At 40.3% G+C, this 16755-nt stretch overlaps 2 protein-coding genes across 2 annotated transcripts; both read right to left on the bottom strand.

The window, feature by feature from the left end:
• Positions 1–309: 309 nt before the first annotated feature.
• Positions 310–4997, bottom strand: LOC141602603 (WD repeat-containing protein VIP3). The gene is made up of 2 exons (XM_074422800.1): positions 4477–4997; positions 310–1060 (listed from the first exon to the last, which is right to left on the bottom strand). The coding sequence occupies exons 1-2, from the start codon at positions 4828–4830 to the stop codon at positions 434–436; spliced, it is 981 nt and encodes a 326-aa protein (XP_074278901.1). The 5' UTR covers positions 4831–4997; the 3' UTR covers positions 310–433.
• A 3236-nt stretch (positions 4998–8233) lies between these two features.
• On the bottom strand, positions 8234–9073 carry LOC141643571 (uncharacterized). Its single transcript, XM_074452776.1, has one exon. It carries the CDS (start codon positions 9071–9073, stop codon positions 8234–8236), a length of 840 nt encoding a protein of 279 aa, XP_074308877.1.
• Between the last annotated feature and the right edge of the window lie 7682 nt (positions 9074–16755).

Raw genomic sequence — 16755 nt, 5'->3', positions numbered from 1 at the left:
GGACGGCAAATTGAAAGAATTAAAAGGATAAGTGTGGATAAGTTATGACGAAACGCTTAATCATTATATCCATTAATACTCTGTTTGTAAAGCCATTCATTCTACTGTTATTATATTATCAGAACAAACATCACCGGCTGCATGGCTTCTCAACCTCGTTAAACCTTATTTTTGGCTCTACTACTATAGAACATCTCAAACATATACAGCCGTTCCCATCCGCACTTGGATTAGATCATACGGACAATTTAGATGGTATCCAAATATGATAAGCAAATTGGCCGTAGTGAGAACCACATAATCAACCGGTTCAAGCAAGCTCCAATCAATACTTTTTTTAAAAATAAACAATGCCATAACATGGTCAAATAAACAGATCCCAAAACAAAAACACGAATTTTTGAAAATCATTCTATTGAAGAAATAACCAAGTTTAAGAGTAATCATACAGTGAGATGCTTTTATCATCTGAAACACTTGCGAGTCTCCCGGCTCGTAATCCAGTCCCACCAGGAGGCCGAAATGCAACACCCCAAACCATGTCAGTGTGGTTTGTCATGCTCTGTACAGCGGCTCGCATGCCAAGGTCCCACAGCTTCACCGATTTATCACTTGACCCACTTGCAATAGCAGCTCCATCCGGGCTTGCATCCACGCTCAGAACCCAGCTTGAGTGGCCCGACAAAGACCCAATCAAGCTCTTTCCTTCGGCGTCATACATGTGTATGTGCCCATCATCAGACCCCGAGAAAAGGACTCTAGGATCCACAGGAGAAAACACGAGGCTCCGCACTGGCATGAGGTGACCTTCAAGGTGGTGTAGGAACTTACGAGTATCCATATCAAAGACGGAAATTGTCCCGTCCATAGAGCCACATGCCAACCGTCTCCCGTCTGGGCCCCATGCAACTGAGAGGGCAAATTTCTTAGTGGCACTTTTATCAGATGGTTTGCTGTTTTCCGAACGAGGAATTGTTAGGGTGGAAACAAGTTGCCAGGTCGCAGTGTCCCACACCTTGACCGATGTGCTGCTCCCTCCAGCAATTGCTAGCAAAGTTCCCTGAAGACAACATGCAAATTAAATCACAAAAGTCCAGTATGAATGTTAAAAGAGTCCAACTATGATATCATTACCTCATTCCTTGGAATCCCTAATGTCTCTACTTACTACTAACTACTACTACTACATACAGTATACAGTACATCAGCAAATGCAAAGTGTAACACTTTACAGAAGAAAATTCAAGTTCAGGCGAATTATACATGCTACTCTAAACATGAAATGGAAGTTAGCCTTACCACTTATGTTAAGATACTATTTGAAGACACCGATTAAACACATAGATGATGTTTCCAGGTATCCCATCATATCAATTATGTCGATAATCGAATTCAGTTGCTATTTCTAAATAAAGAAGCGCAAAAAATTAAGTCATTTACTTTATTCTATCAATATAAACTTTTTGTCGAGAAGTTTTTTTTATCAATATAATCCAGTTTCAAAGAATAGTAAATCAATTGACCTAAGACGTACGTACATAGATCAATAAGGTTCATAATTGAATGCTGCAGTCACAACTACTCACAAATCTCATCATGATTTGTGAAGAACTAATATAAGGAATGGGCTAGTTTTCTATACAAGGATCAAACTAGGAAAAAGAGACAGTCACCTTTTCCGTATCAGATGCTGATGTATAATAATACCGAGTATAAGAAGATATGTGACTATGTGAGTATTCCAAGAATTTATTAGGACCAGCTTAACACAAATTACATGACCACAGTATATCAACCATTTGTTTTAATTTTCGCCACACAGGACCGTACAACAATCAACACTTGCTTAGCATTCCTGAAGGCTACTGCCTAAAGTAGGGTAAAAAGACAAACATACAGTCTAAAGGCTGAGATGAACTTCATATACAAAATGTATCAGAAAGAGGTTATATTTCAAGACTGAGGGCAAAAAGAGTTCATCAATAATGGGAATGCGAAACAGACACAGAAAATAGGCAGAAATGTTTGTCACTCTTTCTTTCTTTCTTTATCCATTATCGTCATTGATACATGTTATGTCTTTTAAAACATAAAAAAGGATCACTTGGAGTATAGAGCCCAAGAGTAGTCATCATGCAGAGAAAATTGATGATATAGATTTATGTAATTAGATTGAATCAATGACAGTTGACAAGCCTGCTCATCCCTCAAATGCGCTTCACCAATGCTAACCGCAAAACCAAATGAGACAAACTCGCGCACTTGAACAAAAACACTTTTGTGATTTCCTATCAAAGGAGGATCAGATCAAATCTTATGAAGAGAATAACCTGGGTCAAAACAAAAAGCCAGAAAGACAAAAACTACTAAGCCTGTGATTAGTACTTCGCTTCTGATCGTTGATAGAAAGTTTAACTGGGATAGGCATGAGATATATCTCACTCCATCTTTCTAGTTTCTTCCCATATTCCTTTTCGGGTATACCTACATTCACATTCGATCCTCCATTGTGCAACCCCAGTACAACTTACTTCCTCTTCTCAACCCCACAACCAAACCATTTCTCGACACCAGGTCACCCCCTTCCCAACCAATCTCTCGACCTCCAAACTCTCCCCTCACCTCATCCCTTTCCTTTCGCTATCCTTCAGGGGTTCAAATAAACCAAATTGTTTTTCCAAATCTATGAGAAAATAATTGTTTTTACCAAAAACGAACATAAAAGTACTTGTTTACAAATTTCTACTCTGTAAATGTTTTTTTGCTCTGAAATTCCGCCAGTGCAGTAAGGTAGGTCTGGTGGTGGTGATGATTATAGTAAGCCTGTGAAGTCATCAACGTAAGTAGACATTTTTATGCCTAACCCCACGACCGACGCTAACACTATTGGAATCCAGGCCTTTGGACCACCCCTCCTTCCCAAGCGCCGCCGATCAGCAAGGACAGTCAGCCCTCCACTTATTCATTCCTCTTGGCTGTGAATGCTGGTATGGTAGTCGGTAGAGCAACCAGGGAAAGGAGGTGAGGCAGAGGGGAAGTTGGAGGGATGTGGGGCTTTTGGGATAGTAGAGGGAAGTAGATGTTGGAAGGGAGGTGAGGCCAAGGGGTAACGAAGGGTGGACAAGTGGGGATTGATGATGGTGGAAGGAGGCGGAGTTGAAGGTGAATGAGTGGTGGTGGAGGTGTACAATGATAGAAGAGAGGGAAAGAAAAGGAGACACGTAAACATATATGGTGATAGAAGAGGGAAAGAGGAGTTGCGAGGATGAGAACCCACATATAAGGCCAACACTACCCTTGCTTATTCTAATACCCTATAAATTTGTGCCATTCTCCTATGGAGCTAAATGAAAAAAAAAAAATAGAGGGTGAAAAGAATTGAAATGCGCTTCACCAACACAGCAACAGTATCTAATTCTGGACAAGTGAATGAAGTGAAGCATCTTAGATAATCTTAGTCAATATTTCCTGGACAAGTGAATGAAGTGAGGCAACGAATATACAACACTGATGAATTCGTCCAATTCAACAAAGCAAACACAGCACACCAATAGTCTAATTAGTAATCAGTAATGATAAGCGTGTTCCTTATTTCAACATTTTTGCACTGTGTTCCCTCTCATCTGTTGTATATTATGAAGCATCAAGTAGCACACAAGAGCTGAATAGTAGATACCACTAATCCAATGAGTTGAAACCGTATTAGCTGGATTCCTGGAAATGCAACAAACATCAAGTATGCAATCATCCAATGCCAGGTCAGCTTGTTATAATGTTGAACCTTTTGCACTGAAAGAAAATCAGCTGGCACTCTCATGGAAAATACTACTCAATTATGAATGAAAATTCCGAGTTCAACTCAGCAACACTAAAGCTCAGATCAAATTCTCACCTTGAACAAATGCTTTAATGTTAAGGTTTTTGCCACTAGAACAGAACCAGCTGCACTATGAATATCATGTTTGGAAGGAAGGAATTAGACGCAAACTGAGTGGTTAATTTCCATAGTTTAGGTTGCAAGTTGGATAGAAGAGAAATGGATGGAAGGAGTTTAAGGTAAAAAGAAGTGAGGTGGCAACAACACAAAATGAGAAAACGGGTTAAAAGTAATCGAATATTTCAGTTAGGTTAAAACTGCAAAGAGCAATTAAAGCCAAAACAGTGAAGTAGGCACCATATTAAGTTCAAAACCTGTGCATTGCAAAAGTTAAGCTGAATTTCCCAAATTATCCATATGGGGGCAGAAGACTATGAGACAAGAGTTAACCTAGTGCACAACTTGAAAGAAAGAAAGAAAACAAAATTAACCAATTTATTGACACATGCGTTAAACCCTAAACAGCAAATCAAACTAAAGTAGTAAGTAAACTTGACACCAGATTTCCTAGTAAAGAGACATAATATTAGTGTAAAACCGTGTTACAATAGACAAAGGGAATCTGAAAAGGGGGAATAAATAGGTAGGCAGGTAAGTACCTTAGGGTTAAATTGCATTTGCCAGGATTCAGAAGGAGGAGCCTGAAGAGTAGCAAGAGTATGATTGGTATCGACATCGAAAACACGGACAACGCTGTCGAGGGAGGCGGAGGCAGCGATAACACCAGAAGGGTGTGCAGCGACGGAGACGACACCGAGAGAGTGACCTGTATTGGTGCGCTCCAGGACGATGGCGTCGTCGGTAGGACCAGTCCTCCAGACCTTGACGGTTTCATCGAGGGCGCCGGTGAGGAGTAGAGCGTGGGGTCTGGTGGTTGAGGGTGGGACCCATGTTGTTGCCCATATTGAGTCCTCGTGTGCTGTTTCTAGGGATTTCAACCCTGCTATCTTCATACTTGACTTCTCAAGGTAACTGTGGAGAATGGAGAGTGTCGAGTGTAGAGGTTTAATGTGAGGGGTACCGCTTTTTCATATACGGGTTTTATTAAGGTTAATGTTAATGTGGCTGCGCTCTTGGGTTTAGATGGGGTTATTATATTCTGGGTTTGGTGACTCGAATTAGGAAAGTCATTGGGGACAGGGCGAATATTGTATTTCTTTTTTTTGTTTTTTTTTGACAATAATAAACTGTATATATTAAAACTATACAGTATCAGCCAGTAGCCAAACTAACTGACCAGTGAACATACATACGAAGAAAACTACGAATTGTGCTCAAAGAGTGGCGCAATTCGATTGGTACTGGCGTTGTGGAGGCCAGAACTGAAGATAATTTTTTTGACGTAACTCGGAATGAAACGGAAGGTTGCGAAGCTGAGTGGGCTCTGTACATGGTGAGGAGTAGGCCTTTTGTCGAAGCTGCAAAAGCCGTGGTAGCCCTCACATTCTGAACAACGGGATCGCTTGACAGCGTATCTGAAGAAGTGGCCGTGTAGCAATCCCTAATAGGCGACCTACAAACCGGAATAAAGTAAGTAACCACAGAACAAGACTGAGCACAGTTCATGGTTGGTATAGAAATAATGGTAGTCACATTAGAAAAGGAAGGCCAAAACACTGGCAGTTGTGAATGGGATGCAATCATGCAATCAGGTAGTCAGACAGATGTAAAATCTGAACAGGATTGACACTACAATTGTCAAAGGCTACCGAGTTGCGAACCATCCATATAGCCTTGATAATACAAAGAAAACGAAGGAGGCACTGATCTGCAGTTGCAGTAACCCTGTGAAAGTATCTAATAAAATCAGCAAGCCATCTTTGCAGACAAACACCAGGGTTAGCTACTGAATTAATACTAAGAACCGAAGAAAGCCAAACATGTCTAGAAACAGTACAGTAACGAAAAAGATGATCTAAAGACTCTGAATAAGAGTGACAAAAAATACAAGAAGTACTAACCTGGATGCCTTTAACATATAAATTTTTTAAAGAAGGAAGGATATCATGTACTATACGCCAAACCAAAAGAGGGAACTTGGGAGAACAACGAAGACTCCAAAGAACTTTCCAAGGAAAAGCAGAGTAAAACGAGGGAGAGCAGGAAAAGGACATATGGGACAACAAGAAGTCATATCCTGAGCGGACTGTATAAACTCCATCCTCCGTGTATTTCCAATAGAGGTAGTCATCAATAGCAATATGAGGAGGTTCCATAGCGAGAATAGCCCTGGCACAAGGAGGCTGAAACCAGCGGTAAATTGTAAACTGATTCCAAGACCCAGAAGTAGTGAGCATCTGAGAAAGAACAGGTGTGGCAGCAGGCGTAGGACTACGCACTGAGGGGATATCCCCATTAACCCATGGGCTTGTAAATAGGTCAACAGAGGAACCATTACCAAGCTTCCATGAAAAACCAGGGGACAAACACATTAGCTGCGCGACATAAACCAGACCATAAAAACGAAGGATGAGAGACCTTTAATTTTGAAGTAGGGATAGGAAGATCCTTCCTGTACTTAGGAACCAGAAATTTCGATAATAAACCAGCCGGCTGATGGTGGAGACGCCATAAATTCTTCAGAAGTGTTGCCTGACTTAATAAGGAGACAGATTTCAAACCAAGGCCGCCACTTGCACGAGGAAGTTGCAGAGAATCCCGAGAGAGCCAGTGAATAGATCTATGACGAACATCTTTACGCCACCAAAAAGCCGCAATCAGAGAGTCAATTTTCTTACATATTCCAATAGGGAAGGGAATAGAAGCCATGAGAAACCGGAGTGAACCCAAAATAATAGTGTTGATGATAAGTAGCTTACAAGGCTGGCTGAGGTGGAGAGAAGACCAGGCAAGAATGCGACTTGTAAGCCTATCCATCAAAGGCTGGAACACAAGAGACTTCTTAGAAGGAAGGTCAACCGGGACACCCAAATACATGCCAAAGCAATCAGATGTGCGCATCTTCAGAATAGATGCCATGTGGGATTTGAAATCAAGCGGCGCATTTGGACTGAATTTAATAAAAGACTTATCCAAATTAATCATCTGACCAGACGCCAGCTCGAAGCAGCGAAACAAATCTCTGAGAGTCTCAAAAGAAGATGGAGTTGCTTTACAGCAAATAAAGGCGTCATCAGCATAAAACAGATGTGTGATAGGGGGAGCATACCGAGAGATCTTCAGGCCAGTTAACATATTATCCTTCTCTGCCTTACGCAACTGGCAAGAAAGAATTTCCATACACATGATAAACAAATAAGGTGAAAGGGGATCACCTTGTCTTAAACCACAAGAAGGTCTAAAGGTACTAGAGGTCTCGCCGTTGATAACGATATTATAGGTGACAGTTGAAATACATTCCCAAATAATATTTTGCCAGAAGACCGGGAAACCAAATTTCTTCAAAACCGCAATAAGGAAAGTCCAGGAAACACGGTCGAAAGCTTTATGCATATCAAGCTTTAGAGCAGCATAAGAAACTGAGCCTTTCTTAGTTTTGTTAAGATAATGCATAATCTCGTGAGTAATAACACAGCTGTCTGACATAAGTCGCGAAGGGACAAAAGCCTGTTGAGATTCTGAAACCACCGATGACATAACAAGCTTGAGACGATTAGCAAGACACTTGGAAGCAAGCCGGTAAATAACATTGCAAAGACTGATAGGACGATATTGAGAGATCTGCTCTGGCTTCTCAACCTTAGGGATGAGAATAATATGGGTATTGTTCCATTCCTTCAGCATAACACCCGAGTTACGAAATCGAAGAAGAGCCAGATTAACCAACGGACCAACCTGGGGCCAAAACATCTGGAAAAATTTAGGGGTAATGCCGTCAGGCCCAGGTGATTTGGATCCATTCATACCATTCATAGCATGTGTAATATCATGTTCCATGAATGGAGCAGACAACAACAAACAGTCCTCCGAGCTTAGCATTGGAAGATCAAGAGAGTCAAGCAAAGGGGCAATAAAACCCCGGGGCGAGCCAGGATCACGAGGAGGGGTTGCACATAAAAGAGATTGGAAAAATGAAGTAACTTCCAACGAAATCTGTGCTGGGGTAAAAAGCCATTCACCGGAGCTAGAAAGCAAAGCAAGAATACGCTGGTGAGAAGCGCGTTGCTTGACCCGGGAATATAAAAACCTTGAAGGGAGGCCATAAAGAACTTCAGTCTTTAATTTTGCTCGTTGTAACCAGTAAGAATGTTGTGTTGCAAGAAGGTGCAGTTGTGCAGAACGAACCTGCTGAAAAGATGTTGCCGACTGAACATCTAAAATATCCATCGAAGAGGACAAGGTTGTTTGTTGAATCTCAAACCAGTTAATACCATAAGACAAGCGATGATGAATCACTCATTGCATTATAGAAAATCGGACAGAAGCCAGGCGGCGAGATAAAACATACACAGGAGATCCAGTAAAAGGTAACTTACATGCACAATCTACAATATGGGCAATCTCAGGTGAGTTGAAGCACCAGTTATCAAGACGGTAAGGGCGTCTGCAGGTCCTTGAAGGAGGGAAAAACTTGAGAATAATTGGAGCATGGTCTGAGACAAGAATAGGAAGATGCAAAAGAGATGCCGCAGGGAAAAGGTGGAGCCATTCGGAGTTAGCATAGGCACAGTCTAGGCGTTCCATAATCAGTTGATCATCAGATCGATTATTCAACCAAGTATAACGTGGACTAAAGAAAGGAACATCAAGCAAAGAATTGTCAAAGCGCCAGTTGGTGAAATCCTGTTGGCCACGAATGGCATATGTGCCACCTAATTTATCCGAATGCATTTCAACCTGATTAAAATCGCCAAGAATCAGAAAAGGAGACAGACCCGAAATTAAATCAGAAATACTATTCCATAAGGATTGACGCAAATCAAAACATGGTTCACCATAGATAAACATAACATACATATCATGCTTTGTACATACATTATTTACATCTAAACATAAAGTACACAAAATAAAGTGAGGGTGAATACTAATAGGGCTAAGTACAACAATGTCATCCCAACGCAAAATAAGACCCCCACTATGTCCATCTGAGTCAATGCCACAAAAATTAGGGAGTCCAAGATGGGCTGTCTTAGAGGCAGCAGACGATAACGAAGTCATAGTTTCTTCCAAAAACAAAATAGATGGATGATATTGCTGGATACTCCAAACTAAAAACGGAATTGTAGGATCATCCATCTCTCCTAATCCCCTACAATTCCAGGAAAAAGTAGTCATCAAAACCCTGGTGGCGAATTAAGGTCCGCCACCAGACCTGTAGCTGTCGAGTCTGCATCTCTGTAACAAGACAAAAAAGAAGTAGGTAAGGGATGAGAAACCAAGTGAAAAAGAAAAAGCTCATCTGGGCGAGCGCGCTTGGGAGGCAGATGGTCCAAAATGTCAAAACCAAGAGAGCTGAAACAACGCTTAGCGTTGGGCCTCAAAATAACAGCATCATTATTAGAAGACACGGGAAAAATATAAGAAAAAGGAGGAATGCAAGACGGACTTAATATCAATTCAGGAACAACTGATACTAACTTCGAATTGTATTCCAAGTTAAAAAAAACTAACTCTGTTTTTGCGTTTAAAAACAGGTCGGCTACAAGAATTGAAGCCAACGTTTACCTTCCTTGCATACACCATCTTTAGCGACCTAGACATAGGCGCCACAGATGACATAGCAGTAGCAGAAGAAGAAGCGAGCGAATCACGAAAAAGGCAACCAATATCAATAACCTGCGATGGTATCATCGGCTCACGAAGACCCAACAAAGGGGAATCCTCCATCACGTCCTCTGGGACATGCATACGGAACGACGGGGCTGGCGGATGGACAACAACAGAAGGTGGAACATATCTAGAGGAAGATGGTGGGTCGAAAGCCGAACTCCCACGCAGAACCGGAGAGGCTTCTAACAAAACTTCACGGGAATGATCTTCATGAACTTGGAAATAAGGTGGAGCCGAGCAAGAAGGGCCAGCCTCATCAGGAGGTTCCGAGTCCGAGCTAGAAAAGGAGAAAACAGGGGAAGCACCCCCTGAATCCAAAACTATAGTATCACCATCACCAGTAAGATCAATACAGGAGTTCAGATACTTATAACGCGGCGGGAGTCCCATGATTTCCTTAGAATAGAACGGAGTACCAGTCGGGCCGTGAAGAACCACCAAACCATGAGCAGCAAGAGAATCCATCCGTGCACGAATAGCCCTTGCGCCGGCAGCTTTACTTGAAGGACAGAAAGAAATACGGTGTACAACTTGCCCATAAGTTTCACAGAACCTAAACACGCCTTCATAAGAGAAAGCTATCCACTAATGCTCCCTATCATTCAACGCTAAAAAACAGCCCGGAATCAAGGGCTTTGACAGGTCAATCCAAACCTTCACCCGGAAAAAATTCCGAGGAGGAAGCAACGAAGGGTAAGTTTCTTCTTCACACACATCCCCAACATGAGACAATAAATACGCTGCAACTGAAGTGTTCATTAAATGGAAAGGAAGATGCTTCACCCTTATACATAGAGGAACAATATGGAACAAGAGATTGTCGGGTGTAGAAGTAGGTGTTATAGGACGAAGAACAAGCAAGCTTCCATCCAGGTTGACGGTTTGACGTTGACGGAAGTAGTTGTAGTCCAGCTGTGAAGAAAACGAGAAAAAATAATAAGGTTCAAAGCGACGAACAAAGACCGTACCGTGCAACTTCCACTTCGCAGTAATAATCTGCAAAATTCGAACTATTTCCAAATATCTCTGATCCTGTAACTGCCCCAAGAGCGTAAGAGATTCATCAATATTCGTGAAATCTACGCACAAATAAGGAGGGAGTTGCAAACAAACACCAACTCTACAAGGAGCTGCGAAAGAGGAAGAGGACGAAGCCATAGTTTTTAGAGTGATTGGAATGTATAAAAGGCTTTCAGAATGATTGAAAAACAAACTGGGAAATTTTGTTTGGGTTACAGGATGAAGGAAAGATAACAAACAGAGAAAGTTATAAAACAGGGTAAAAAACAGACAGTTTAGCATGCGTCATGACACGTGGACATAGGGTGGTCAAAATAGAGACACATAGGCTAAGGGATGAGGGTGTTTGGCAGATAAAAAGATATAAAGGGGTATTTAGGCATGGTAGTGGAGGTGTTAGGCGGAGGGATAAGGTTGAAGGACGAAGACCTAGGGTTTGAAGGCCAACCTAGGGTTTAAAGGCCAAAGAAAGAACTCTTTTCAGAGGAAAACTCTAGAGAGATTTTCTAGAGAGATTTTTTTTTAAAATTGTTATTTAGTAATATTGATACTTTACCCTGAATATTGTATTTCACTGGTATCAAAACGCAAACTCCCTTCTAGGCTCCAATTTCCAAATCCCTCTCAAAGGTCGATTTTGATTTTGACCGCAACCGTTGTTCTTCCACACTTTACTATCTTAATTACACTCCCAAACACTTTCAAATACTTTCAACAAAATTATTGTCAAACTAAGCCCCTCAAATCCGACTTACCGACTTTCACCACCATGAAACGAGAATTGACCAAGTAAGTGTCTACCGCGAACCCGAAGCTTACACGATGTCACAAACCTCAACAACGATAACTCCATAAGCCTTGAGACATTGACAAGCCTAAAATCGTGTTACCTAAATCAAAATAAACCTATAAACTACTAACTGATTGATAACTAGTGGTAAGTAGGGTCGAATGCTCAAAGAGATGGTCGAATAATGCTAATTACTATGGATGATCTTAAATTATTAAAGTCACAAATTAAAGGTTGTTTCTAAACTAAAACGATAATGTAAATTAATGAAGGTTTAACAATATCAAGGGTGTAACACCCGCGAATTTCCCATTTTGAGATATAAAATTTATTTAACTGTTTAATTAATTTATTTTATATTTTAAAATTATTTAATTTAATTAATTCATTTTTAAGCACGAATTTTATAAAAAGAATATTCTAAAACTTAATTTATATAAAAATACGTATTTTATTCAGACAATAATAATAGTGACAGTAATAATATTAGTTTCCGTCTTAAGTTAATATAGACTCAAAACATTATTCCGACTAGCTTAGACCGTCACATTTCCTTCTAGCAAAGATCGTCGCATTTCTCTTATAAAGCTATTTCATTTCGGACCAACCCGATTCCGACAACACACTCTCTTACACTCTACTTTTTAATAATTCTATTATTATTATTATTATTATTATTATTATTATTATTATTATTATTATTATTATTATTATTATTATTATTATTATTATTATATATTACTTTTATTACTCCGTATCATTTATTGTTGTTGTTTCTAGTACCCGACCCCACCTGCTTTTACCCCTCATTCCTTCTTCTTCCCCCTGCGCAGCACACAAACAACAACAACAGCGAAAGTAACAGCAACAACAACTCCATACTCAACTACCCATTTCCGCCATCCTCAACCATAGATCCCTCCTTCATTCCTCAACCAAATTTCATTATTTTTACATCAATAGCTTCCCCATCTCATCCTCCTCCTTTATATGCAATAAAGAACCAAACTTTCGTCTTGTTTCTTGCGAGTCGTCTTTCTGGGATGCGATTTCTGAGCTGACTTCTTCCATTCGGGGTTTAGAGTCACCATTGGATGGTTCCTTGGACTTTAAGAGATCAAAAACAGGTAACGGTGATAGGTTACTCGACAAATGTCGAAATTTCCGTCTTTTGGGTTGTTTTATGTGCTTTTGTTTGATAAAGTTTGCCCTTTTTTTCGTTTTCTATTTTGCGTGATGGTTTCCATCTGAAAACTGAGCTGAAATGGGACTGTTTTGACTTGGTTTAGGACTGCTTGAGCTCTGTTTCTTTGTACCCGCATAGACATGTGAGTATGGCCTGCTCTGTGGGTCTACTTTAGGCCGACTTTTGGTGGTTGTTTGAGACTGTGTTGGGGCGTAGGAATGAATGCTATTAGGACTGTTCTTAGTCGTGAAATGGTACCTTGTGGGAACGGGTTTTGGTGCTTAAAATTGCAGGTTTTGAGACGATTACAGGTTGAATTTAGGGGACGGATTGTTTGCATTGTTGGGACTGTTTTGGGTGCATTTTATGTAGTTGTAATAGTCGATACATATATCTTGTTTGGGACTCGTCTTCGGAACCATGGAAAGGTTGTCCGAACTCGATTTTGGATTTGTTTTGAGTCATTTTGCAGTGTTTGGCGGTAGTGGGGGAAGGGTGAGCGAGGCTAGTTGTGGCGACTAAGTTGGGTGGTTACGGTGGCTGAGTTTGGGTCGTAATGGTGGCCTGTTTCGGGTCAGTTTTGGTCGGATTTCGGACATGACATAGAGAAGTTTGGGTGGTGCTTGGGTCGGGTCTTGAACTGCCATGGCGGGTTGATTAATGACGGACAGCGGGCCGTCCAACGACCTCTTGAGTCGTGGGTTGAGTCGTGTTTTGGCCTAGTTTAGTTATTTGAAATCAATTAATACCCGTCTTAAGCATGCTCATATTTCCGTCTCATGGTTTATATAACTTAACTCGTTAAGTATCATTCGTTTACATAATAATTTAATTGGACTTGTCATATTCATCTATTTGGGGCTTGACTTGTCAAATTATTGGGCTTGTCCATGTTTTATTGTTGGGCCATGTTTTGTGGTATATATCTTGGTTAACCACCTTGTTTCCCTTTTCCTTCACTACTTAGTGTTTTATGTAGTTTTGGGTAATTGGGCTTGTTTATCATTCTACTGGACCACTCTTTATTGTAATTTGTTATGTTGTATTATTTTAGATTGGGCCACATTGGGTTGTATTTTGTGGGGTGGTGTTTTGGGCTGGTTTACACCTTAGGTCATCGGGCCGGATTTATAAGATAGTGTGGCCTTGTGAATGACCGTTTGCGTTTACTTACACTTTAGCCCATGTTTTAAATAACGTAAACTATTTATTACCACTCATCATATTTTACTTAGTCGGCATGTTAAATTATAGAGTGGAATATTTATTAATTTGATACAATTACGAGATATTTACTGTAATTACTTGTAAGAGTCGTATTCTTGTAGAAATGCCATTATACTGTCATAAATGCTATAACGTATTACTCGACATATCTTTATGCCTTACTGTGCCGTTCTGCCAAGTATTTGTTTACGCCGCTCTCGTGCCGTTCTGCCGGGAGTTGGTTGATTTATGTTTTTCCCGCCTCTTTCGGACTGTTCTGCCGATTGTGGGTTACCTCATATCGTATTCTGGTGACAATGCCTTTATGCTATACATTTTGCTTGACTTGTCTTTACGCCTCTTTCAGACTGTTCTGCCGATTGTGGGTTTAGCTCATATTTTCCGCCTCTTTCGGATTGTTTTGCCGATTGTGGGTTCTCGACTTCCGTTCTGTCGATCAAGTCTTGGATGCGGACTGTTCTTCCGCATGTCGAATCGGGGACCGTTCTGCCCCGAGAGTCTGGCCAGATTTAGACTAGGACTGAGTCTTGGGAGTACCATTGTCGTCCTACCAGGGGAATTATATATTGATATATGAGTAGTAAAGGTCTTGCTTGGTTATAGATATTGGTATTTGTCTTTTAAGGTAAGAGTTATGCCTTGTGTTGTTTGTCTTGGTCCTATTGGATACTAGAGGTGAGCTATAAGCCCTCTAGTTGCGATATGATCGTCGGGATTGATGATACCATCCGTTCTTATGGTGAGATGCAAGCCATAAGTATGAATGCGACATTAGTAGCCACGTCCCGTACAATGTTTGCTAAGTGGTTTTCCAAGTAATGGCTACAGTTTCTATCCTTGTAATTTGCTTTGGTTGATCTCTTACTAAATTGCTTCATATGATTCGGATTCTAATCTCATATCTACGTTGTATTTCCTTGAAATGCGTGCCCTTGTATAAATGACTGTATTCTTGTCTTTCATATTATTTAATTGTCTCACATGATTAGTTGAATCTTTATTATGCTAATTTTGATCTATCTTGTTCTATCTCATTTAATTACCACGTTTAAATATAAACTTGATATTCATATCTTTTGTAAGTATCTTACATGACTTACCTGTTTTAGTTCTTTGTTATGTTCGTTTCGACATTTTGTGGCTGGGAGAACCTTGAGTTACTCCCCACTGACTGTGGCGTTCATGTTTATATGAATGACAGGTACTAGTTGGTGCATTCATGGGGTGAAGACATGTGTGAGCTAGCGAGCACTTTGGCCTTGTAGTTGGTTTATTAGGATTGATTTGACTCACCTTTTATTGTATTGTCATTCGAGGGATATATTTTCCCTCACCTCGACTATCACGTTTGTATAATTTAATCTTTATTTCCGCAATCATTATTTGTGTTTTGGGTTTTAATGAACCCCCGCTTTAAATTTTAAAAGTGTCAAAAATTTCCTAAATTTCCGCTTTAATTTATAAGTTATATTTTCCGCTTTATCGCGGGGTGTCACAGTTGGTATCAGAGCCTATGTTGCTTCCGACGCACACACGTGTACCCCAAACTTAAATGTGAACTTGACCTTAAATAATGAATGAGAGATGGGTAGACTTAAGGACCTAAGGTGGTAGTCTGTAGTGTGTTTGCTCTTTGTTAGGTCCTAACATGCTTGTTGATTGTCATTTAATAATTGTTATGCCCGTGGATCAATGACCGTGAACTTACCTACATGAGGATCTAGATTTGGTGTCTATTGCCGGGGATCGAAGTTTTGTTCAACCTTTGAAGAATGCTTCTACTCCCTTGAAGATGTTTCTCATTCTTGGTTTATCTTGCCTTATTCGTTATCTCTTGGTGCTTATCCTTCTTCTAAACTCTCTTCTGTTTTGTTTGAAAGCTACTATTGTACCCCTAACTTGTTCTTTGATCCTTGCTAATCCTCCCTTAACATTTTTTGATAGTACTCTTTCTTTTGTGGCATGTAAACCATGGTTGGATAATTTGGCTTTGTGGAGTTTATTTGTGATTGACCCATAACCCTTGGTTTTGAGAGGTTGTGATGTTAGAAAGACTAGATAGTGTGATGTGACATGCTTAGTGATTCTTATACCTAGTTCTTTGAGTATAATTGATCGGTGGAATTCTGTGAGTTAAGTGTGAGTTGCCTATGATACTAAGGTTGTGGAACTTCGCCATGTTGTTTGTACTTGGAATTTGAGAATTTGGTAACTCGAGTATTGTTGCTTGGAGGCTTTGACAGGGGGTAGAGTTTATTATGAGAGCTTAGAAGGAAACACCTCTAGGACGTGTTGGCCGTTGGTAATGAAAGTGTTACTTGGAAATTTGAGTTGAACTCGAGGTTAGATTAGTCGGTATACTTTTGTGAGTGTTGTGATGATTACATAAGAACCATGTTAGGCGAGAGTTGTTGTTAGTTTTGGAATCTCATTTGGGTATCCACTTTGTGGTAATGAGGATTAGTTACTAGAGTTCTTGGGACGTGATTATAGAGGTTGAGCTGAGATGAGTTAGATGTCTTGGGTGGTTGTCTTGTGATTTGGAGAATGTCACCATCTATGCTTTAGGTTTCGAGAGTATAACAAAATCTCTTTGGGATGATAGAATGTGCAAAAGAATTTTTGAATTTGGAGTTTGATTAAGGGTTGTGCCATTCAGAGAAACTCATAGTTGACACTAGTGGGATATGAGTATAGCTTTGTTAGAAGCCTTGAACCTTGATCTTGTGGAAGTTGTTTGTAGATGTTTGAGGATTTGGAATGGTGAAATCGCACTTATAGTGAAGTACCTTGTTACATGGAATAACTTAGATGAGATAACGTAAATGATTTGAGGAAATCCTTGGGAGTGATGTGGTTATAAATTTTATTGTTAGGAAGTTTTTGGAACCGTTTAGGATGATGTTGTTGTTTGAGGTTTGAGTA

The sequence above is a fragment of the Silene latifolia genome, chromosome 1 (assembly GCF_048544455.1).
Source record: "Silene latifolia isolate original U9 population chromosome 1, ASM4854445v1, whole genome shotgun sequence".
Lineage (NCBI taxonomy): Eukaryota > Viridiplantae > Streptophyta > Magnoliopsida > Caryophyllales > Caryophyllaceae > Silene > Silene latifolia.
The sequence above is the reverse complement of the archived record's forward strand: the minus strand, read 5'-3'. Positions and strand labels throughout refer to the sequence as shown.

What these genes read in the sequence shown, in the direction of transcription:
- LOC141602603 (XM_074422800.1), bottom strand. Translation starts at nt 4,830, where the DNA reads ATGAAGATAGCAGGGTTGAAATCCCTAGAAACAGCACACGAGGACTCA. An exon ending in AAATGCAATTTAACCCTAAG is followed by an intron (nt 1,061 to 4,476) that starts GTACTTACCTGC and finishes TGTTGTCTTCAG; the next exon opens with GGAACTTTGCTAGCAATTGC.
- LOC141643571 (XM_074452776.1), bottom strand. Translation starts at nt 9,073, where the DNA reads ATGGATGATCCTACAATTCCGTTTTTAGTTTGGAGTATCCAGCAATAT.